Raw genomic sequence first — 22521 nt, forward strand, 5'->3', positions numbered from 1 at the left:
AAAAATTAATTAATTGCAATTGAATAATTATTATAATTATAATATGATTTTTATGTCACATCGAAAATATGTGGATTAAAATTAATAATTAAAATATGTAAGAAGATACGAGCGGAGTAAATACGGAACGATATAATTTGAATGCAAAAAAATATGTACGAATTTTGGCAAATGTTATACTTTATGTAGGGTTATCATGTATGTGACATGCTTATCATTTACGATTTAGTAATTTAGAGAGTATTATATTTGATGGGCGATACGTTCCTATCATTACTCGGGGATGGAGCTAGATTTTCTTGACACCAATTCGACGATATCTTGTTCATCATCAGCGATTATTTCCTCTTCGGGTAAAACGAGCCAAATCCTTTGAAAGAAGCGTTTCACAAATCCTGCAAAGGTGGATTTTTAATTTAGTTTGACCAAGCATTTTGACCACTTCTCTAGTCTTTAATTAAGTATGGCGCAAGTTGGGCGGCGTAATTTTTACCGTGGATTTTTTGAAGTGTGGGCCACGGTGGGGCTTGAGGACGGACGAGTAGGGCGTAGATGGGGAGGCCGGCAGCGAGTACGAAAATGGCCCCACCGATGGAAGGAAGTGTTCCCTTGTATGTGTGCTCGTCGAGGAGGAGGATGGGCGTGAAGAAGAGAAATGTCGCCAACGAGGCGTAACAAATCGGGACGAAGAGGGGCAACTAGAAATAGAGAAAGTCTTGTTAAGTGCAACGAGAGTTTCGAATCGAAAAATATGCAAATTACAAAAAATGTACGGAAAATATAAAAATGCATAGAAAATAGAAAATAAAATGCATATTGCATGTAAAATAGAAATCGAAAAATGCATGTAAAAATGATGTAAAATTTATATTAGATACTATTTAACTCTATGATTGAATTAGAGAGATTTGTAAAAGTGCAAGGACGACGAGAGTTTCGCATCGAAATTCATGCAGAACGAAAAACTCATGTATTTAAACCAGAAAAATTCATGTAAAATAGAAATAGAAAAATGCATGTAATGACAATTAATGAGTAAATGGAAATAATAATTAAGATTTGTTGAAGTGTGAGGACTACCAAAGTTTCTAATCGAATTTCGATACCAATTTGCGCCATATGCTAAAGTTTAACTACGTCGTAAGTTGAAGCCCACCTTGAAAGGTCTCGGCAGTTCGGGCCTTTTAATCCTGAGATAAATCAGGCCGTAGATGACCATGCAATTAATCGCTGACATGATATAGGTGAGAATTCCGATGAGCATGGTGATATCTAGGAGGCAATAAGTGCACCCGATCAACCCCTACAAAAATAATTTACATAATTATGTAAGTAATTATTATGCTAATTAATTAATTAATTAATTCACCATAAAGACGAGGGACACAACCGGGGTCAACTTTTCGTAATGCGTCATGGTAAATATTCCCGGAAAGTGGCGATTCCTCGCCCCGATGAAGGATACCCTGCAGCATACAGTAAATTATTAGTATTATTTCCTGCTAACTTGCGCCATAGTTAAAGTGATGTAATTAAAATATGGACGTAAAAAATATGGCTTGAACTTTGACCTCGAGCAGGTCAGCACGTTGGAGAGGAGACCACCCAACACGGCGATGGCGACAAGAGTAGGTCCAATCCAGAGGAGGTAATGGGGAAACGTGTCGGGGTCCTTGTATACCGACTTGACCATCTCCTGGAAAAATTAGAAACATAAAAGGTTTGCAAATTGTGTGCAGAAAACGTACAATTTCTTTACTCTGTAATTTTTTAAATGAAAAAGCAAACTGAATTTTTTTAGAAAATGCAGATTTATGTCGAGAACGTACACTCGCCACGGTTTGCGTTTTCTTTAATTTATCCAACGGTATGGAAGCGAGGTAGCAAAAGTTGACGAAAATATTGAGCACGATGACGATCGGGATAGAGATGAAGATGGAGAGTGGCACGGTTCTGTGGGAATCATAAATATGCAAATTAATAGCTTGTGTGGGTCACATTGAAATGAAAAATGCATAATTCTGTTAAATTTTACATATGATAATTTTGCGAAGCTTAATTTTTTTTACTGACTTGAGCGGATTTTCGACATCCTCCATGATATAAGTGACGTAGGAGTAGCCAAAATATGAGAATGAAGCCTGAAAAAGGGCCCGCACTAACTGCAACACAGCGAACTTGACCTCGTTCCCCTTGCTCTCCTTGTGGCTCGGGTGTGGCCAGGCTAGCTTAAAACTCGACTTGTTCTCAATCCCTGAAAAAATGGGGATATAATTTTGAAATCATACGAAAATTTGCATAAACGAGATGATCCATGTTTGTAAAAACTAAATTTTGCGTTATTTTTTCTCTCTTCGAAATGTTCACTTTTCTACTTAATTTGCTATTTTTTTGGGGAAAATCTGTATTTTTTTGTGAAAAATTTTGTTTTACAAAATCGGAAAACTCGTTAATTTTTACACAAAAAACAATTGGTGCTTTTTTGCAAACTTGAAATAAATATACTTATAAAAAGTATGTAGTTTTTGAACAAAATTTGTGTACTAAATGTGCTAATTTTTTGTTAAAATTTCTTACCGAATTTTGCAATATGAATAATACCACAAATAACGATCAGCGTAATTGTTGCCACGTTAATGACCATGAGCCACCCTTGGATTTTCTCGGCCAGCTCGGAACTCGCGTAGTTGACGTAGACGACCAAACCTGTAAAAAAAACGAAAAATTAAAGATTTGGTGAGAAAGAAATCGATTTTTAGAAATTTTCAGCATTTTGTTACAAATGAGCATAATCGCAATGCATCGGGTCGCCCACAAGACTGTGAAACACTTTGGATCGTCGACGTACGGATTTATTAAATTTTTCGCTACGACGCTCGACATTATTGCGACGACGGTGGGTCTAGATTAGATTAATTTGCATATTACTAATTGCAGTTTGAATGAAATTAATGAGAGTCGATCACATTATCACGAAATTTGCTGCCCATTGAAATAAAAAACCGGCGAGAGGTCCGAAACATTCGTTTAGATAGCTGAAATTAAAAAAAAAGAATACGAAAGATTTTGAACCATGTTTGTCATGTTTTGTAAACATTAAGCTGTATTTTGTTATAAAATTTCTCGGCTTTTGATGTAAATTTTGAAATTTCAACTTAATTGAAGATATTATTGAAGATATTAAACTTTGACGCCCGTGATTGATTTAGATATCTAAAGTATGAAAATTACACTCCAAAGGTGTGATCCTTCTTATTTACTCAAAAAGTGAACCATATTTTGTTATGAAATTTCTTATTTTTGATTTTTATATCAGACTTAATCTGAGCTATTTTAAATTGTAACCTTTTCCACTTGAGGAGAAACTTACGCATAATCGCCCCCCGACACTGGAATGGTGCAGGCCAGCTCGACATAACACAACGCTCCGATGAGGGCAATCATTCCATACGTGAACCACACGATGAGCGTCATCCCCGCATTTTCTGTAGTATCTAATATGACCTGGGAAATTAACTATGAATTAAACACGGTTAAATTTAATGGCGAGATAATTTAATTACGTACTTGTGGGGCAGCAAATATTCCTAGAGGGAACACATTTTGTATTAATAAGATGTCAAAATTGGGGAAATTAAAAAATAGTTTTAAATATAAAGGAAAATGAAATTCGGATTTAATTGGGATAAATTTCAACTTTGTTATTTGAAAACTTGGGGAAATTTGGATGAAAAATTGCGGCAAAACTGGACGGAATTTTTCGATGTATTGTATGACCTCACCTGACCCCAAGACGCACCCAATCGTAACCCCGATACAGCCCAAGAGTCGAATCTTCTTTCTACGTCGGGCTCCCCCCTTTTTACCCCCGTGTTCCGACCCCATCGACATGACCGATCCTTCTTCTTCCTCTCCTTCGCTAACTTCATCCTCATCCGACAAGAGATGCGCGACGATAAGCGGTCCCGCGATTCCTGCCCCGGCGCTGCGCTGCATCGCTGAACTCCTGCGACGCTCGATCCTTCCTCCTCCTCCATCGGTATCAACGGACGAAGTGAGAAGCGGTTCGTACGTGGAGCGTCGCTTGAAACGGAATCGTGTCCCGTATTGATCCGTGATAACGCCGGCGGGGTCATCGAGATCATCGGTGCCGACGCCTTTGGTGGACTTTTGAGAGATCCGACTGGTCGTGGAAGCGGTGCGTTTTAAGCCGGAGGTGTCGTTCATAATGGGAGATTTTTGTAAAGTGGGCTCTATTCTCTTGGTGGGGTTGGAAATTTGTTGATTTTTTGAAATTCAATTTTTTCAAAATTGAAGAGTTTCTTAATTATAATTGAGTTTTATTTTAGCTGCCCCCTTTGTCAATCTGTGAACTAATAGGAACTTGAAATTTGATTAAATAACTTCCACGGCGACTAAGCTTGACAAAATGCTAATAAAATTTAATTGCAATTAACTTAATTATGGTTAATTGAACAATTATAAGTTTTGATACCTTTGGCATCCTTGTCGTCAATCTGTCGAATTGCCACCGGGAACATAGTCGTGGTCATAATCCACAAAGTCTGGGCTTATCATGACGTAGCCGACAAGAGCGTCCCAGGAGAAAACGTGCCTAGCGGTGAGATATGCCATGAAGGTGAGGATCGAAACGGCGAAAAAGACCAACTTTGATATGAAATTTATAATTGACTAATTATTTTTATAATTTAATTAGTGATTAAATTTTGAAGGGCTCACCAACAAGAGAAAAGATACTTGTCGTGGGCGAAGGTGACCTGTCAAGCGTCCTTCATGTCGGCGACGACGAGTTGCCAAAAAAGATTGTGGGTAATTACGCATGGCTGAATTTAAATAAAATTGCGACACTAATTAGCTAAATTTAAGCTACAAATAGTGGTTTGAAAATTTATATTTCAGGTTTGGAAGTTCCAAATTGGAACTGCAAACTGAGGGGAGACTGATAACACCTTAGCTTATCGAGTATAATATAAGTACACGACACCAAAAAAGGAGTTGAAACTTGTGTAAATGTGACTGAAATTGAAAATGAAACTGATAAAATTTCCAATGACTTCGAAGAATGAACTCGATATGAAATGCAGGGAGAAGAAAAAAGCATGAAAAAACGATGCGGGAATTGCATGGAGTTCACAGGCAGTCAAAGTTTATTGCAAACGTGTGAATCAGTGATCGGTTAAACATTTGCAATTTGCGAATTGTACTTAATTATTTAGAAAATTAATAGACAGTAATTTAATTTAGTTGAGGTAACTGTGCTTTACTGAAATTTTTGTCGGATATTTTTGTGTAAAATGTGTGTTTTCAAAGTCCAGATTTGTTTGCTCGAATTGCAAGAAGTTGTTTTATTTTAATTCTCAAAAGAAATAGAAAAGTAGTTAAATACTTAATTATTTAGTTGTTTTAATTATAAAACAATACTTGGCATATGTATTTTGTCGATTTTTTACAATACTGAAATTTTCTAAAAATTAAAATAATTCCAGGCTATCATGCTGTCTCGGAGGAAGCCAGATCTTATCAAGTTATCCCTCCTCCCCTCAAAGTCGTCCCCCTTTCTCATGCTGGTGCTCTTAATAATCTGTGCAAATTTCGGTCTGACCTCGAGCAAAAAAGCGGATCCCGAGAATAAGCCGGCCTGGGCGAAGAAGGACATTCGAGACTTTGATGATGCCGACCTTGAACGGTTACTGGATCAGTGGGAGGTAATAGGAAATTGCTTAAATGCATGGGTGAACAAATGATACGAATTCTGTCCAATTTTTTACAGGAGGACGAAGAACCCCTCCCAGACGATGAGCTTCCAGAGTATAAAAAACCCCCAAATCCAGGAAACTCAATGCCACCGTTGGATAAGGTAAATAAGCTTAATTTTGCTAGAATTTAAGCAACATCTTGATGCTATTTGACCTTGGCAGATTGGCCAGATGTCCCCCGACGAGATAATGAAATTGACCAAGAAGGGGAAAACCGTGATGATGTTTGTCAACCTTAATGGATCCCCGAATCGACAGGAGACAGAAGAGTTGACCTCCTTGTGGCAAGGAGCCCTTAGAAATAATCACATCCAGGCTGAACGGTAAGATATGCCCTGCCTTCTGAGCTTATCTTTAATTTGGTCAACTCATATATTTTCTTACAGCTACGTGATTGAAGAGAATCGCGCAATATTTCTCTTCCATGACGGCGCCCAGGCGTGGGACGCCAAAGAATTTCTCGTGGAACAAGACCTCGTCAAAGAGCTGACCTTGGAGGGTCAAACACATTTGGGAAGAAAGAACGGTGGTGATACAAGTGCCAAAAACGAGTTATAATTATTTAGTCATATATTTTTAAATCGTTATACATAAAATTAATAGGGTACAATTTTGTTATGTTTGAATTTGATATTGATTAAAAATACATTTTTTCAAAATATTGGTAAAATGAATTATAAAATTAAAGCATATTTGCATGCGTTTTGCACAGAAATTCTGAAATTTTTAACAATTCTCATATTCTCCAAATGTGGAAAAAAATAATGTGCGGGAGTAGCGGCGCTCTTCTCGTCTGTCTTCACGTGGATGAAGGTTCGGTGTCACATAAATTTCGCAAATTAATTGGTAAATCAATCATATACTTTGCAAATAGTGAATGCCACCCGGTTTCTCGTTGCTAAAGTTAGTTAGAAGGGCAACAATAAAACCACTCCTCCTTTTCCCACGAAATAGAAAGTCCTGTCAGTTTTTTGGAAACAAGAAATTCGCCGCAAAAATGGAAGTCGACCCTGTCGCGAAACAGCGTAAAATCTCGTCGGAATCCAACGTCCGAGTGATTGGGACGCATAGCGGGTGCTTCCACTGCGACGAGGTCCTGGCCGTCGTCATGCTTAAGTTTTTACCAGAGTGGAAAAACGCGCAGATTGTGCGGTAAGAAAATCATTTAGTGTTGAATTAACTAATTATCTAATTTGTGCATAATTGATAAATTAATTAATTTACAGAACTAGGGACGAAGAAATTCTAAAAACTTGCGACATCGTTGTCGACGTTGGTGGCGTCTTCAATCCGGAAACGAAACGATTCGACCATCATCAAAAGTAGGTCCAAAAACCAAAATCCAATTTAAAATCCTTCATTATATTTAGTCTAAATATGTTTGTCGCAATGATAGTCAAATCGCCTGGCAAATTATTAATTAACTAACAATAACTAACCTAGTTATGTAGCTAATAATTAAATTTGTCCTGGGTAAATTTGCAGAACTTTTACCCACTCAATGTCCACCGTTCGACCTGGAACACCTTGGGTCACCAAATTGAGCTCGGCTGGTCTCGTTTACGCCCATTTTGGGGAAGACATCATCGCCCACATTCTCGATAAGGGGCGGGAGGACGAAGTCGTGGTGAAACTTTTTGATAAGGTCTACACCAATTTTATCGAAGAGATTGACGCGATTGATAACGGGGTCGCGGTGAGCGATGGGGAATTGAAGTGAGTTAATTATTGGAAAATTAAAACGTTTCACATTTAATTAATTAATTTGCCAATTAATTACATAGATATCGAATCACGACAACGTTAAGTGGTCGAGTGGGCGGACTAAACTCGTCCTGGCGTGACCCAGATCCTTCAGAGGAGAAGGACATGGTCAACTTCCACAAAGCGATGGAACTCGTCCGCTCCGAATTTTTGACCAAAGTCCATTTCTACGCCAACGACTGGTGGGAGGCGTACTCCATCGTGGCGGCGGCAGTGGAGGCACGATTCGAGGTCAGATTTGACTTTGAGGCTTCAGTGTGTCAAAATTTGGTTACAATAACAAATTTTATGTGTCTAAAATATACAATTTTGTGATAAAATTTCATATATTTTCCATCAATATGAAATCTTCGGTTAAAATATCCAATTTTATGTTAAAATTTTGAATTTTATGTAAAAAAAAAGATTTAGAATTTTCCACCAAAATGACATTTTCTGTTAAATAAATTAATGAACACTGTATGATTTTCCAGGTCGACTCTTCCGGCCTGATAGTTGAATTTCCACAGGGCGGCGTCCCCTGGAAGGATCACTTGAAAGATATCGAGGACACGACCGGTGTTATGATTGCATTCGTAATTTATCAAGACGGGTCAGGCATGTGGCGTATTCAGGCCGTTCCAGTCGCGCCAGCTTCGTTCACCTCAAGGTTATCATCATTTATTCATTTACATCATACTTACTTGATAGTTACTTGTTACATAGTTACTTGATAATTAATTATAATATTTATTTAACAGGGTGCCCCTCCACCCAGCCTGGTGCGGTCTGCGAAACAAAGAACTCGAAGAAATCAGTAAAATCCCGACCATAAAATTTGTCCACAGTTCAGGCTTCATCGGAGGAGCGTCTGATCGGGGGGATGCCATTCAAATGGCAAAATTATCCCTGGCAGCCAAAGGCGAGTGGAATGGGGATTAATGATAAGCGACACATTCAATTTGATTTCTGATATACAAGATTTATTTAAAGTTTTGAAATAAATTGTATAAACAACTACATTTATTTATTTATTTACTTAATTAATTACTTAATCTCCACCCCTTTGTTGTCGCGAGTCTCTGATAAAATTCGCCAACGCCACAGGATTGACGCCTTGTTCGCAGAGACGAAGACAAAGACCGAGCGATTGCGTGTCCAGCCCGGTGTTGAGAATGTCGGACATTTCTTTTAAAATGCGGAACGTTTCCTTTTGCTGGTCTGTCGACGTTTCCGTCGATGCTGTGGTGGAGGTTCGATTGGTGATATTTTGATTGGGTGGACCGCCACCGGCCCCACTCGAACTACTCGTGGGACCACCACTGGCACCACTGGTCATGTTTCTGTAAACAAGTTAAATAGATGACATTAATTAGTCGTTAGTTTATTATTTATTAAAATTTTGAATTTAAAAATATAGCGCATGAAATGAAGTGATTTACCAGGTTTTATTTTGGGGAGGATGAATGTTGATGACCAAGTGACGGTATGAATCTCCTCCCACTTTTGAAATTGATGCTAATTTGTTCTTTTGATGGAAACTTTGAAACTACTTTTTATAGAAATCTAGAAATCATTTCTTTACATTAAAACACAAAAAGTTGAACAGAATGAAGTGGATTGGCGCTGGCTCGGAGCAAAATTTTGAGTTGAGATCAGGTGAGATTGCGGCTGATCCTTTTTCTGGTGAGTATTTTTTTAAATTTGTAATTATTTAATTAATTAATACTTGTTCCAAATAATTATATCAGTGATACGTTTAATTACTAGGTTTGGAGGGGGTGTAGTATCAAGTTGAAACATGTCGCTCCGCCGATTAGGAAGACTTACAAGGTGAGAAAGAAGAAAGAATTTTAGGTTTTGAAATTAAATATTGAAGGACTGATAACGTCTTATCATTTGACAGAATCGGGACGAAAGCCGGCCTGGCTGGAGGGACGATTTACCTCTATTACGAAACCGGCCTTTGGAAAGGGTCCGACGAGACGATTCAAAATTACGAAAAGTTTAAAAAAGATGTCAAACTGTTGTACGAATCCACGCCCAGCGATGTCCAAAAGTGGGCAGAGTACGGAAAATCCTCCCTCACCGAGAATATCGCTCCATACAAGAAGGTAAATTGTGAAATTTTATTAAAATTCGTTCCCAAAATTCAATTTTCTTGATTAATTTTAAAATTTTAGTCCATCGCCGACTTCCGAGAACAATATTTGTCCTTTGACCTCTCCTTCTTGACCGAAGAGGGCGACGGAGTGCTGAAACCGACCTGGAACAAGGGGGTATCCTGGACGTTTGAATCGCTCCCTGGCACGTTGAAAGGTTGGGGTTCCTCGGGGTGGAAAATGGTGTCAGATTTAGCAACAGATAAGACCGCAGCGACTGGCGTCACAGCGACGGCGACGTCTCCAGCTCAGAAGCAATAGAACTGAATTTAATTTCTGAATTCGTATCGTAGTGTCCTTTCAAAATTCTGGGTATTTTATTTTCCTAGTCGATCAATAAAATTATATGTAAGTTCCGAACTTTTTTGATGTAAAATCTCTTTTTTTATTTCAAATTGTATCATTTTTCATGTATAATAGTCAAAAAACATACATCATCAATCAGCAGCAAAGAGTCAACCTTTGCACTCGCTACACAAACTTACCAAAACGAAAAACTGAGAATTATTTGAAACCGAATCAATCATTAATTTTTATGAATTTTTATAGAAAAGTAGAAACAAAAAAGTTTATCTAAATTATTAAAGGGAACTATTTTTAATTTGTGTCCAAATCATGTTATGGAACCTAAAATTATTCTAAAGTTCAAATTTTTTTGTCTGTCCATCATTTCGATAAGTACTAATAATACGAGTCAAATTACGAAAAAAACACTAAAAAGACGTAAACATATCCAATCGAAAATCAAGAATCTGCAGCTTATTGCATGAATTTTTTTTAGGCTCGTAATCTCGAATCGACATAATCGACACGAAGAATTTGTTTTTCTTGTTTTTGGGCCCAAAAATTTGGCGTTGGTTTTGTTATTTTATCCGAATCTTGGGAGTTCTTCGGTTTAGTTTTGAGGAGAGGGATTTTTTTGAGGGAAGAACGATCACAAAAATTGTGGAGAGAGAAGCAGATGGAAGATGAGTAAGTTTGGGGAAAGAGAGGTGACGATGATGATGAGTGGCGTGATGTGGGTTGGGTGATGGTTGTCCTTAGTAATTGTCGTCCTTAATTTGTTAAGCTTTCGACTCCCCGTTCGGCGCTGGGTCCACTTTAACAGCAGCCGCAGCGTCACCACCTGCAGCAGCTTTGGCGGCCTTCTTTTTATTTTTCTTGGCAGGGTTGACACCGGTGGCGAGTAATTTCTGTTTAAAAGGGGAAAAGAAAGGTCGGATTAGGAGGGTGAAGGGTTACTTTAATTAACTAAATTGTATAATTAGCAAATTTTGTACCTTGATCTCCTCGTCCTCAATCTTGTACTCGGACTGGAAGAGGTCAGGATCGACAGGAAGGCCGGTAATTTTATGGAGGCCAGAGGGCATGAGGAGGACGGTGAACTTGAACTGGGCCACGATCTCGTTCGGCTTCTCGTAAAGGACCTGATAAGGGTCGATCAGCTTTGTCTTGACGCACTCCAACACTCCCAACTTGGCTTTCTTCTCGTCCTCAAAGTCACGCAGGTTGAAGGCCATCGTGCCGTGTTTGGATTGAACCTGAAGCACAAAATGGTGAGATAATGTCATATTTTTTTTACAATATACACGATGCGGTACATTCGTACACAAGCGTTTAACATGACTTATTGCATTTTTTTGGTAAAATCAATCTAATTTTTTTGGATTATTTCAAAAATAAAGAGTGAACGGTTAACTCTGTTCAAAACTTATTGAGGCAAAGTTTAATTGAAATGCTGTAAAAATTCGGAGACTTTTAGAGACTTTTTTCCATTAAAAAACGCATGGTAAACGCTTATGATTATACGAATCAATATTTTGATTGGGTCATGCCCCCACCTCGCTAAAGAAAGCCCGTGCCGCCTTCAATTTTAACATGTACTGTTCTTCAGTCCGTTTATACACGGCTACTCGAGTAGTCATTTCCTTACCCTGGGAAAAAGAATAAGATAATTAATTACATAATTTCCACCTTATTTACAATAATTCTTTATGACCACTAACTGACCTGACCCTCGCCTGTGGAGATGAGCACATCGACCGCGTAAACCTCGTTCACTTCAAAGGTGCACTTTTCATACTCCTTTTTTTGCGCGTCGTTCGGATTTTGAATGATGGTCTTCTCCCCGTCGATCCGATTCTGGTGAAGCTGATGGGACAACATCCCTTCGATTGGTTTGCATTTAAAGGACTCGGAAATCGTTTGAACGGCTGCCGTCACTTTGTCAGACTGCAAAAATAGAGAGCATAATTATAATGTAAATGATGAGTAATTAATTAACATTAATAAGTAATTGGGCATCGAGAGAGTTAATTAATTTCTACCTCATTCGCCGGTCGCACTAATCTGAGCGCGGCTTCGGAGCAGTAATGAGCAGCTAGCATGACATCCGCCTTCCTCCCGGTCACTTTCCCTTGTGGCGCGACGACAATCGTATGCGCCACTACGGCGATGAAACCCGCTATGTGGGCGCCCATATCACTAAATAGATATGTAAATTAGTATTAGCATTCTTCATTAATAATTACTCAAATTAACCCACATTTTGCAAACATCTTCCTCCTTAAGGATGTAGTCAGGCTCGGTGGAAAGCGGAGAAAAGTGGCAAATGCAGTTATTTACTGAAATACAGGTCGGGAAGGCGATTCCTAAAAAAGAAAATTATTAGGAGGGCTATCTTCTTGATTAGTTTAAGTTTATCCAATTTTTATCTTACCCTTTTTCATATCCTTCTCCTTCTTAAACTGCTTTCCCGTCTCTTCCACGATGATCTTATCCCCGATAATGCAAAGGTCGCGGACCGAAGCGCCAATCACCGCCTTTTCCACTACCGTCTTGAGCGCCTCTGAAATAAAGTGAAATTCAGGTCAAATTCAGGTCGCCATATGTCACCAAAATCAATTTGTCCTCTTTCTTACTCTGTGTAATTTCCGCAGCCATTTTATACTTGGTCACGACCAAATCTTCGGCAATGGTCTTTTCGGAGTCTTCCTTGTCCCCCATTTTAATTTTTTTCACTCGGCGTTAATTACTTAATTAATTATTTGTCGGCAACGAACGAGGAGCACGTTGCTAAATAAATTTAATTTGAGAAAGTTGCAGTTTTAGTTTGGTTCGTGGTTTGATTGAGACGAGTGAGACGAGACAAAAAGACTCGTGAATGAATTTCGTGAATCCCTCGCGAAAAAGGTAGCGAGGAGGATCCAAGCATGGCGTGGTGGTGTCTCAAAGTACCCCAACCCAACCTGCGCGCTGGGCGGGAATATTTAAATTTTCATGCGAAATGTCCAAATCTTAATTGGCACAGGATTAATTAAAGAGCGATATAAATCTAGTAATTAGTGATATATCATTGTTTCAAAAACAAATTGTCAAATTTTTAGGAATCTTTGGGAATTTTTGGGTCGAAATTTTTTTTAAATTTTATTTCAATTTTTCAAAGAAGTAAAATTTTTTGAAAATTTATTCCAAAATTTTTATCACGTACTAAATTTCGAATCCCTTGTCACGATGCATGGAGAAATTCTGGTGGGGAATCTGACAGTCAGAGGGCTCACATATTAAATTTTATTTACCTTTTTCAAGCGGAGCTCTTCGAACGGGAAAACAAAACTTTGAATGAGAAAAGGAGAAGAAAAAGAAAAGCCATGAGAAGTTTTTCAAAAAACTGTGATTTAGTTTTTTCGTCTACTCCTAACTAGCATTTATTTTGATGGAGTAGTTTACTTAAAATTGAACATAATTCATTAAGATGGCAGAATTAGGGGAAGCGTTGACCGAGACGAAGAGCGAAGAAGATAAATTGCAAGTGGACAAGGTAGCGGGTAACGATGATGATAAGCCTGCCGGGGAAATAATTACGGATAAGATGGACATTGATATTAATCCTGGTTCGGATAAGGTAACGGAGGGTGAGGAAGATAAGCAACAGGTAATTGAAAAAATACAAGTATTTTTGCATGAATTTTTCAATTAATTAATTAATTAATTTGCAGGCAAGGTCAACTCCACCCGTGACCGAAATGGCGACGTTCGCAACTCTTGTCCCTGTTCCTATCGAGGCAGAACCCCCACCGGCAGCACTACCCCCACAACCGGAAGTGAAAATTGATGACGCTCCACCCGTCGTCCCCTCTACGTCCGCGTCTACCTCGTCGTCAGTCGATAGCACCATCGCCGCCGTGATTTCAGCCTCGTTGGAATTTGGTAAAGAAAATTCCTCCCTTGATTTGATGAAAGAGAAGAAAGTCAAAGTTAAGAAGCCTTCGACGTCCCCTCGTGGAAAGGATGGAGCAAAATCTTCTCCCAATAACAAAGTGTTCAAATCTGCCACTTCATCATCCAAGAACAAGAGTGTAAGGAATGCAAAGAAGTTGGGGAGCGGGGAAAAGAGGGGGCGAAAGACAAAGGAATGGTACGCCGCGTCGGGAAAAGAGCCAGGATTTTCGAAACTCAAGAGGTCAAAGAAGGTCTGGGATGATTGGGATGAACCGACTTTTGTCAGTACGAAGGGCGACAATAAGGCGAAAGCGGGGAGTAAGACGACAGTGGGAGGAGGAGGGACAGAGAAGAATTCTACTTCTGTGGCAAATGTGACGGTGAGTAAATTTGGAAAATTTGGCAACTTTAGGGCCATTTTCTCCTTTTTGGATTCAAATATCAAATAATTAATTTTACTAAATTGCAGACGAAGGAGTTGTTGAACGTGATCTCGTTGGACCACAATTACTGCCAGGTTCTGTACTCCATGTCGCGCTCGAAAGTGCAGCCCTTTCGCCACATTTTTGGTCCCAAGGATGAATATAAAGCCCAATTTTATCCGGAGAGCCTCATCTCTCCGAATAAGTTCCTTCCCCCGATGTGTCTCTCACTGCCTCTCCCACAACTAGACTCCCCCCTTCCACCACCACAGGCCAAGTCGAAGTTGGAATATTTGCTCAAGTAAATGCATAAGTGCAGGGTTTATATAGTGCTTGGATTTTTATTGGTTTTGAGTCAAAATTAGCAATTTTTAAGTGAACTTCATTTTGTCCTTGAGTTTGATTTTATCTTGAGGCAAACTCATAAAAACTTGCGTCGTTTTTATTGAAATTAAGTTTTTGTATTTTATAGCAAAAAATGTGATGTATTTTTGAAAGCTCTGTTAAAAACACTTCATTTCTGTCAATTTATTCAGTGTTTAGATTTCTTGTGTTGTTTTTCATTCAAACTTTTGATGATGATGATTTTATTTGTATAATTTTGATTTAAGATTACTAGTTGATTTAGAATCGTCGTGTTTTACACAATTTTGAGCTGAATTATCGAAACTTTTCCCACAGTTGACTGGAAATTGATAAAATTTTGAAAGTCTTTACCAAAAATTTGTAAAACGTTGAATTAATTAAGCTTCTCTTTTTTTGCAGGGGTGGTTCAACCACTGTGACGCCATGTTCCTCTCCCATCATTCAGCGGATCATGCCCCCAGCGGTGAAGAGATATTGGGACGTGCATGAAGAGACGGAGGACGAGTTGGACGTTGTAACCGTCGTTCCGGGTGAGTCTCCAGGCGAAAACGTCCCCTACGACACGACCAAAGCGAGGAATCTCATGCTCCAGTGCGACAAACATTCCCAAATTATTAAAACTTTGGAAGGCGAGGATGACTGGGAAGATCAGATCTTGAGGTACAAATATGTAGCAAAGATAGTGTAATTATTTAACATTTATAAAAATACTGAAAATATGAAATTTTATATATTTTTTCTAATCATTCAATGCTGAAGTTCTTAAGAATCTAAATTTGTTAACTTTCGTCTAAAATGGTCGAAATATTAACAAAATTTAGTACAAAAATAATATATGAATTTTTCAGAAAATGATTATTTTAAATTGAATGCTAAAGAATCTTTAGTAAAGACTCCAACGTTTCGTAATTTTAATTCGAAATAGTCAAATTATTGAGGTAATTTATGCATTTTTGAAAAATATACGAATCATTTCTGCACTTCAACTATGTACAAAATATCGATGTTTGTGAATTTGCCACTTGCAACTTGTTGAACTACAAATGTTAAATGTAGAGTTAATTAACCGGCAAGTATTTAATTACCTGGAAATTTAATTAACTAGAATGAATTAATTGATTGCTATATTATTTTCCAGAACTGGGTGGACGCCCTCGCAGAATAAACTATTTGACGCTGTGATTGCTGCCCTGCATGCCGAACATCTTGCCCGATTGGCGTACGTGGACCTCCCAGCGGAGCCCATTCTGCGCCGCTGCTCTCTCGATAAGACGACGCGAAGGGTGCGCTCTGCGTTAACGCACGTGCTATGGAAAACCCACGCCACGCAATGGCTACACTCCGTCCTGCTCGAAAATCTCAACCAGACGTATCTCTCCATTTATCTGGATGTCCTTCAGGTAGAAAACAAAATGAACAATTTTCTGCTAAGATTTTCAGATATGAAAAAAATTGATTTAAACAAAGTTACAAAGTTTTGGGATAAAAGTCGAAAGCATTTCGATCGCGTTTAACGCCGAAATATTAATTTTTAAAGATTTTGAGGTTTGTTATAATTAAATGTAGATTTATCCTCTCTCTTCTGGAATAACTTCTCAGAACTGTTTTAATTAGATAGATATCTAATTAAAACTGTTTTAATTAAAGAGGAAACAAAAATTGAACAAATTTCAGTTAAAATCTTACACATATTTTGAACGTTTTGTTCAAAAAGTACTTATATTTCAAAATATAAATTTCGAAGATATTAAAGCTATGGTTAAAATTAAAATGTAGGTTAGGTATCAGTTCGAAAAATTTGAAAGTTAAAACTTCAAGAGGAACATGGGCCAATTTCAATTTGAATTTTTACAATGAGACGATTCATGAAGTCATTCTAAAATCCGTGCGTTTTGTAAATTAATTTTTACAAAATAAAAAGACGTCCTTGATCTGAGTTGACAGAAATGTATAAGCTAATTTTCCTCAGAAGTTGTAAAATTTTGAAAAGTTTACGGAACTTTTTACAATGTTACCAAGACCTGTATGAATTGTCTCAAAATAAAATTGCATGGAATTTTTTAAATCCACAAAATTAATGTAAATTTTCTCCCCAGACTCTGAAATCCATCGCACCCAGTCTAGTGGACAAAATGATCGTCTTATCGACCGCTCCAGTCAAAGAGGGCCGTCACGAGGAGGCCTTTTCCGCCATGGAGGAACTCTCCGATCCGAACCACACCTTCCCCCCGACCACATTGCAAGTCCTCTCCACCATTTCGGACAACGTGGTGCTCCCTGTCGCCGGGCAGGAGGGGGACTCTTCCACTGGCGGCGAGGCTGCCGAAATTCCTGCTGCCAACGTTGCTGACACGCTGAAACAAGTCTTAGTCAAGAAGGCGACGCATCTCAGCGCGATTAGTGCCGACGCGTTGACGCTGTTGCTGAAAAAGCCGTGGGATCCGTTCTCTCCGGTCGTACACCTCTCGAAGATTAAAAAGTTGTCGAGCTCTCCAGTCTTTCTGTGGATTCCGTGCGTCACGCCGGCCAATACGCCCATGTCGTTGAGACGGTTCAAAAATTTTGTGGCGATGTTGGGTGTGATGGGAAAGGTGAGATTTTGGATACAATTTTGAGTAAAATTGTGATAAAAACTTGAAAAATTTGGGTTTATAAGCGAGACAAAAGTGGAAAATATGTGGAAATAAGTTTAACGTGTAATATAAAACTGGAACCTTTGTATGCAAATTATGGGATATTTCTAAATTGTAGTTTGATAAAAATTTTAGAAATTTGAGGTGAATTTCCATCCGACATTTTGAATTATACAGAAAAATGAAATTGGAAAGTTCAAAATTGCAAATTTTAATTTTAAGAAAACATTTCCCAATTTTCATTAAAAAAAGTTCTAATCTTGAAAAATTCTTAAAAATCATCCCTTTTTTCTGTTCTGCAGGTCTTTCAACTAAACATTATAGCCGCTCGGTGTTCATCAGTGGCGAAATTCGCCCAAAATCTGCTTGCCATGACAAAATCGAAGATATTTGAGATTCGGAAAACATTTCCCGACAAACCTCTGTTCCTGATTGGATGGGGAACTGGGTCGATTTTGGCGACAACGGCGTCCGTGACACATCCCGTTGATGGCGTGATAGCCATGTCGTTCCCACTCTTCGGACTGGCCGGACCTCGCGGCACGTTGGAGGACAACATCCTCGAGATGAAGAAACCCGTCCTATTCGTGATTGGGGGAAGGGCTTTAGATGTCAGGTGGGAAATAATTTAAGGCTACTGAAATCCCTTAACTTGCTAAATGAGTTGTGTGTGTGTACCGTAAATTTACTAATTTATTCACAAATTTGCAAAAATTGCGGAGGAAAATTAGGCTACAAATTGTAAATTTACGTAGATCATTGGCGCTTCCTTAATTTACAAAAGGCATAAAGATCGCAAAGATCGACGTGAATTGGTTAAAAAATTGGCTCGTTTATCCCCTATAACTCGAACGACGCAAATTAATTATTAATTTTGATTTATAATTTATTTTCTAGTTTGACAGAGATTGAGTTGCTCCGAAAACAGTTAAGTTGCGAATCCTCCCTGGTCGTGGTTGGATCGGGGGATAAGAATTTACGGATCTCACGTTACCATCGGGAACGTCTCCTCGTGACACAATCCTACGTGGACAAGTGTCTCATCGACGAGATCGCCTACTTCATCAATCTCCACTCCAGACATCAACACCACGCATATAATCCTGCAGGCGTGCGGAGTGTTGCGGGGATGAAGAGGGAGCCCGTCTGGACGACGCCGAAGGCTCCAGTCAAAAAGAGAATGACGAGCGGTCAGGTCGGAGAAGGGAAAGTTTCGACCCCTCCGACAAAGGCGTTGGCGACTTCGCCGTCTCCAGTTAAGCCGACTGCGTCTCCTGTTAAGGCGACTTCGTCCCCAGTTAAGTCAACCCCTGCGCTTGGCGAGGATAGCAATTCTAATAACTCGACGTCCTCCATTCCTCCAATAACAACGACGGCGACGGCAACGACACCATCTACAAGTCACAGTTTCTCAGCAGATTTCTTGGCGGGTGGAGGAACCACGGGAGTAACGTTGACTCCGACATCGACGGTGGCGGCAGCCCCGAAGAAAAGAAAGCAGTCTGGCGCGGATGGAAGTGGAGGAGTGAAGAAACCGAGGGGAGAGAAAAAGAAGAAATCTGGTGGAGCGGAAAGACCGCAGGGTAAAAATTTTGCGATTAAGAATTTTAATTGGGGATTAATATTTTAATTGTGGAGTAGGAATTTAATTCCTGGGTTTTATCTTTTGATGCAGATGTCGATCGAAAAATGGCGGTGAAATCGGACCCGCCCGCTGCGACGGACTATGTGAGCCCAGTTCTGACCTATTTAGGCGCCACGCCAGGCCAGGTATTTATTTTTGTATACAGAATAATGTTCAGAATAATGTTAAAATATTCATTAATTAATTATGTTACTTAATTCCAGGGTGGCTTATTACACAACCTCCTCAGCCCGACCAACACATCAAAACCTGTCGTCCTAAACATTCCCACCCCCAGTTCCACGACCCCACTGGTCCTGAAAGCCACGAAGAAACCAGCACGACCCAAATCCGCCAAGAAATTCACCCCGCTTCCCCCACTTCCCGCTCCACCAAAATCACAACTTATGGACCTCCCCGTCATCACGGTCCCCTCGGCGTCTACCCCTCCTCAAAGTCAAGCTCCTCCTCCCCCCTCCACAATTTTGGCCGGTGGCGCCACCGCGACTCCCGTTTCTGGCCCGGTAATCCCCACCTTCACTTCGGTCGATTCTATGCGCCAGTACGTCATGCAACATCAGCACGTGATGCAGCGACACTTACAAAACATGCAACAGTCGCCCAATTCTCCCCAGTTGTTGAGACTTCTATCGCCCGGAGGTCAAGGCCAAGGTCACCTGGCGCACCCAATGTACTCATCTTCACTCCCGAGCTCCGCCCCATACGCAGCGCCATCGATGGATACTTCTTCCCTGCCAAGTACACGTATCGACGCGGGCAATGTCGGGCTGCCGTCAGACGTGAATGTCACCTTGATCAAGCCCGGACCAGGGCAGGAAGGTCAGCCTCCTCCAGGGGTCAATATTCCCCTAGAATGCCCTACATGACAACGACACGACCTACTCAGCAAGTCATGACTACGATGTATCAATCCATCCTGCGCCCTCCCATGACCACAACGACGACTACGACCACCACCACATTTCGTGGCAGTGGGGGCGGGATTTCTATGCCGATGCCCGTCCTGGGGGAGGGCGCGCAGGCGAACGTCGTCTTCAAAACGGCGGACAAGACGATTCATACGACACTGAGTACGGAAGATGTGAAATCACTCTTTGCTGGGGGCGTGTTACGATGCAACGTTCCTGGAGAAAGTATGCCGGTGAATATCGTCTTGAAATCCCAGATGCCCGTGGTGTCCACTCATTTGCCGAGTGGGGCGACGTTTCAGCAACAATTTCAACAGACTACGTCCCTCGTGCGACCGACCGTGCCGACAGTACAGACGCCATCGTTGGGGACGATTTCTATCGCGATGCCGACCCAGCCGCAGCAACAGCAAAGTATTGTGACGAATGCGCCGATAATGGCGACAAGTACGGCGGCACAGTCGCCACAGTTTCCGATCATTACGGGGATCAAGTCGCTGGCGCCTCCGGTAGTTACTAGTACAATGGCGACGACAACGACGACGACCCCAGCGCCAATTTATGCAAAGAAATCTAGCCCTGTTGCAAATCCGAGTGCGACGAAGGAGGTAGTCGTGGAGGATAAGAAGATAGTCAAAGTGAAAAGGAATTCAGGGGTGGCGACAGGAAATAAGTCGACCATGGCGTCGGGAGAGAAGACGCCGGTGGCCACGATGGGAGAGAAGTCGACAGTGGCGAAGACGGGAGAGAAGAAACCTACGACGAACCGAAAACGGAAAGCTAGCGCGGCGACAGAAACACCCACGACGACACCAACAACGCCAAAAGTAAAGGCGAAGAAGAAAAAGAAAACGTTACAGTTTGACTCGCCTTCTTCAACATTGGGAATTTGCGCTTCGCCTCCAGGATCGCTGTCAGAAGTGGCGACCCCATCACCAAAACTGGCGAAGTTGGTGGATGAGGTGCCAACTAGCAGTGTGACGATAACGACTTCTGTTCCAACTGTGACCACGTCTACCACAACGGTTGCTACTGCTGCTGCTGCTCAGCCTGAAACCGTCACGAAATCCAATACTACTCCGATCAGCATTTTGACTCCTATCGTCAAGTCGAAACCAGCTAAAACCTACCCGAAAAGTAGACGTGCCAGCGGAGCAGCAGGAACGAAAGGGGCCAGCTCAGCAGCAGGATCCAAAGGGGTCGCCAGCGGAACTAAGAAAACGTCGCCATCAAAGAAAGTAACCCCCACACCACCAGCAAAAACTGTATCAACTCCACCACCACTCGACCAACAAGTCAGCAGTGTTACTCCTCCTCCCGAAAAGAAAGAAGAGGTCATCATCGTCACAAAGTCATCATCCTCTATCGTGACACCTGACCCTCCATCGACCCCAGTAGTCAAACAAACCACAAAAGTTGAAATATCATCTCCTCCTACGACACGAAACCGTAAAAAGTCCACCCCATCGAAACCCACCACGGGAAAACCGGTAGTCAAGAAGAAGAAGTCAACCAGGAATAATTCAACCTCGTCGACAACAACAACGCCGATTACGTCATCAGTCACGACCTCCACTCCTGTCGAGCCACTCGTTGTGTCCACGTCCACGTCCACAATTTCTGAAGCTCCCGAGATTCCAGCAACCATCACGACTCCACCGCAGAGTGATTCTCCCGACTCGCCGGAAGCACCGCCACGTCTCACACGTTCCATGAGGAGACAATCCTCCGCGAACAATTAGACTATTATTTACGTCTCTGTGTAAAAAATTTGGGACAATTTTCATCCAATTTCACCTCATTTTTGGTCCCGCTGTTGTTTCTTTTTTGAGAAAAATGTGTAGATTTGTTTAGAATTAATTGGTCTTTTTCTGTTTTTGCTGTAGGACTTTCTTTGTAGGGCCCGGCAGGAAAAATGTGATTGCTATTGTGTCGCGTTGGTGGTATGGTAAAACCTAAAATGTAGGTTATGCAGGGTCTCTAAATCTTATTGTATGACTTTTTTTGTCCTATTTTCTCTCTGTATTTCTGAATTAGATAGTTGTAAAATGATGCCTACCTTTTTTCGTTGAGGTTTCTTGTGTCGTCTTTTTTATTTTTTTCTGGGTGATGGGTTTGTTTCTTTGTTTATTTTTGGGAATGAATCGTTATAATAATAATAATAATAATAGTATTTATTATACTGATCTTATCATAATATGTGATACAAAAAAACACCTCATGTTATAAAATAGAGAAGGAGACTCTACCAACATTTAGTTAAGTAAGCAACATACATGGTTTCGACAGTTTACAAACTCTCTAAGCCACTACTATTAGTTGGAATGATACTTAACAATACTTATAACTAAACACAATTAACTAAACACAATTTTTATCTTTCAGCATTAGAATAGTTATTAGCATTAGATAGTTATTTTCTAGAATTTTGTGAGCACCGTATTTTTGATACGATATAAATTAATGAATTATAGTTGTTTACGTATGCAATTGAATGTATGGTTGCGGGTAATGAATTAATAAATGGTATAGTTTGTTGAAATTTGGGGAATTTATTGTTCGTTAATCTCATTATCAGAGGGCGGATATGTATTTACGAAAACTCGCGGAAATATGTATTTAATATTTATGAAATAAGGCCAAA

The 22521-nt window shown here is 40.3% G+C and overlaps 7 protein-coding genes across 8 annotated transcripts; 5 read left to right on the forward strand and 2 right to left on the reverse strand.

The window, feature by feature from the left end:
• Positions 1-156: 156 nt before the first annotated feature.
• On the reverse strand, positions 157-5122 carry LOC110848959 (Y+L amino acid transporter 2). Its single transcript, XM_035851615.1, has 15 exons — positions 4741-5122; positions 4496-4668; positions 3783-4373; positions 3568-3587; positions 3371-3504; positions 2967-3035; positions 2781-2902; positions 2578-2706; positions 2074-2254; positions 1830-1953; positions 1572-1696; positions 1370-1466; positions 1157-1303; positions 494-698; positions 157-395 (listed from the first exon to the last, which is right to left on the reverse strand). Exons 3-15 carry the CDS (start codon positions 4225-4227, stop codon positions 274-276), a joined length of 1920 nt encoding a protein of 639 aa, XP_035707508.1. The 5' UTR covers positions 4228-4373; positions 4496-4668; positions 4741-5122; the 3' UTR covers positions 157-273.
• A 12-nt stretch (positions 5123-5134) lies between these two features.
• Positions 5135-6431, forward strand: LOC110848792 (LDLR chaperone boca). Its single transcript, XM_022096114.2, has 5 exons — positions 5135-5270; positions 5508-5726; positions 5792-5878; positions 5940-6100; positions 6164-6431. The coding sequence occupies exons 2-5, from the start codon at positions 5514-5516 to the stop codon at positions 6333-6335; spliced, it is 633 nt and encodes a 210-aa protein (XP_021951806.1). The 5' UTR covers positions 5135-5270; positions 5508-5513; the 3' UTR covers positions 6336-6431.
• Positions 6432-6525: 94 nt separating this feature from the next.
• Positions 6526-8542, forward strand: LOC110848137 (MYG1 exonuclease). Of its 2 annotated transcripts, XM_022095273.2 has the most exons (7): positions 6526-6623; positions 6732-6929; positions 7004-7099; positions 7263-7493; positions 7562-7772; positions 8015-8190; positions 8282-8542. In XM_022095273.2, the coding sequence occupies exons 2-7, from the start codon at positions 6775-6777 to the stop codon at positions 8460-8462; spliced, it is 1050 nt and encodes a 349-aa protein (XP_021950965.1). In that variant the 5' UTR covers positions 6526-6623; positions 6732-6774; the 3' UTR covers positions 8463-8542. The 2 variants fall into 2 exon arrangements, with proteins under 2 accessions (XP_021950965.1, XP_021950964.1); XM_022095272.2 differs by having other exon boundaries at positions 6559-6929.
• Positions 8543-9082: 540 nt separating this feature from the next.
• LOC110848138 lies at positions 9083-10043 on the forward strand. Its single transcript, XM_022095274.2, has 4 exons — positions 9083-9206; positions 9291-9353; positions 9427-9634; positions 9704-10043. Exons 2-4 carry the CDS (start codon positions 9322-9324, stop codon positions 9941-9943), a joined length of 480 nt encoding a protein of 159 aa, XP_021950966.1. The 5' UTR covers positions 9083-9206; positions 9291-9321; the 3' UTR covers positions 9944-10043.
• On the reverse strand, positions 10044-12832 carry LOC110848136 (proliferation-associated protein 2G4). The gene is made up of 8 exons (XM_022095271.2): positions 12604-12832; positions 12402-12530; positions 12228-12333; positions 12010-12166; positions 11693-11914; positions 11524-11616; positions 10963-11223; positions 10044-10875 (listed from the first exon to the last, which is right to left on the reverse strand). The coding sequence occupies exons 1-8, from the start codon at positions 12686-12688 to the stop codon at positions 10747-10749; spliced, it is 1182 nt and encodes a 393-aa protein (XP_021950963.1). The 5' UTR covers positions 12689-12832; the 3' UTR covers positions 10044-10746.
• Positions 12833-13245: 413 nt separating this feature from the next.
• LOC110848432 (KAT8 regulatory NSL complex subunit 3) lies at positions 13246-19985 on the forward strand. Its single transcript, XM_022095652.2, has 10 exons — positions 13246-13616; positions 13681-14283; positions 14373-14626; positions 15091-15351; positions 15830-16091; positions 16788-17282; positions 17627-17940; positions 18222-18907; positions 19000-19094; positions 19173-19985. The coding sequence occupies exons 1-10, from the start codon at positions 13437-13439 to the stop codon at positions 19833-19835; spliced, it is 3813 nt and encodes a 1270-aa protein (XP_021951344.1). The 5' UTR covers positions 13246-13436; the 3' UTR covers positions 19836-19985.
• On the forward strand, positions 19871-21619 carry LOC110848961 (mucin-2). The gene has a single exon (XM_022096334.1). It carries the CDS (start codon positions 19871-19873, stop codon positions 21617-21619), a length of 1749 nt encoding a protein of 582 aa, XP_021952026.1.
• The last annotated feature ends 902 nt before the right edge of the window (positions 21620-22521 follow it).

Source organism: Folsomia candida, unplaced genomic scaffold (assembly GCF_002217175.1).
Source record: "Folsomia candida strain VU population unplaced genomic scaffold, ASM221717v1 Fcan01_Sc004, whole genome shotgun sequence".
Taxonomy (NCBI): domain Eukaryota; kingdom Metazoa; phylum Arthropoda; class Collembola; order Entomobryomorpha; family Isotomidae; genus Folsomia; species Folsomia candida.

Excerpts from the sequence above, each read along its gene's own strand:
- LOC110848959 (XM_035851615.1), bottom strand. The coding sequence starts at position 4,227 with ATGAACGACACCTCCGGCTTAAAACGCACCGCTTCCACGACCAGTCGG. Across the intron at positions 1,467-1,571 it reads AACGTGCTGACCTGCTCGAG|GGTATCCTTCATCGGGGCGA; the intron begins GTCAAAGTTCAA and ends TGTATGCTGCAG. Across the intron at positions 699-1,156 it reads AACTGCCGAGACCTTTCAAG|TTGCCCCTCTTCGTCCCGAT; the intron begins GTGGGCTTCAAC and ends CTCTATTTCTAG.
- LOC110848792 (XM_022096114.2), top strand. The coding sequence starts at position 5,514 with ATGCTGTCTCGGAGGAAGCCAGATCTTATCAAGTTATCCCTCCTCCCC. Across the intron at positions 5,727-5,791 it reads GGTTACTGGATCAGTGGGAG|GAGGACGAAGAACCCCTCCC; the intron begins GTAATAGGAAAT and ends AATTTTTTACAG. Across the intron at positions 6,101-6,163 it reads AATCACATCCAGGCTGAACG|CTACGTGATTGAAGAGAATC; the intron begins GTAAGATATGCC and ends ATTTTCTTACAG.
- LOC110848137 (XM_022095272.2), top strand. The coding sequence starts at position 6,655 with ATGCCACCCGGTTTCTCGTTGCTAAAGTTAGTTAGAAGGGCAACAATA. Across the intron at positions 7,100-7,262 it reads CGATTCGACCATCATCAAAA|AACTTTTACCCACTCAATGT; the intron begins GTAGGTCCAAAA and ends GTAAATTTGCAG. Across the intron at positions 8,191-8,281 it reads CCAGCTTCGTTCACCTCAAG|GGTGCCCCTCCACCCAGCCT; the intron begins GTTATCATCATT and ends TTTATTTAACAG.
- LOC110848138 (XM_022095274.2), top strand. The coding sequence starts at position 9,322 with ATGTCGCTCCGCCGATTAGGAAGACTTACAAG. Across the intron at positions 9,354-9,426 it reads CGATTAGGAAGACTTACAAG|AATCGGGACGAAAGCCGGCC; the intron begins GTGAGAAAGAAG and ends ATCATTTGACAG. Across the intron at positions 9,635-9,703 it reads ATATCGCTCCATACAAGAAG|TCCATCGCCGACTTCCGAGA; the intron begins GTAAATTGTGAA and ends TTAAAATTTTAG.
- LOC110848136 (XM_022095271.2), bottom strand. The coding sequence starts at position 12,688 with ATGGGGGACAAGGAAGACTCCGAAAAGACCATTGCCGAAGATTTGGTC. Across the intron at positions 12,531-12,603 it reads GGCTGCGGAAATTACACAGA|AGGCGCTCAAGACGGTAGTG; the intron begins GTAAGAAAGAGG and ends ACTTTATTTCAG. Across the intron at positions 12,334-12,401 it reads GGAGAAGGATATGAAAAAGG|GAATCGCCTTCCCGACCTGT; the intron begins GTAAGATAAAAA and ends TTTCTTTTTTAG.
- LOC110848432 (XM_022095652.2), top strand. The coding sequence starts at position 13,437 with ATGGCAGAATTAGGGGAAGCGTTGACCGAGACGAAGAGCGAAGAAGAT. Across the intron at positions 13,617-13,680 it reads GTGAGGAAGATAAGCAACAG|GCAAGGTCAACTCCACCCGT; the intron begins GTAATTGAAAAA and ends ATTAATTTGCAG. Across the intron at positions 15,352-15,829 it reads TGGGAAGATCAGATCTTGAG|AACTGGGTGGACGCCCTCGC; the intron begins GTACAAATATGT and ends ATTATTTTCCAG.
- LOC110848961 (XM_022096334.1), top strand. The coding sequence starts at position 19,871 with ATGTATCAATCCATCCTGCGCCCTCCCATGACCACAACGACGACTACG.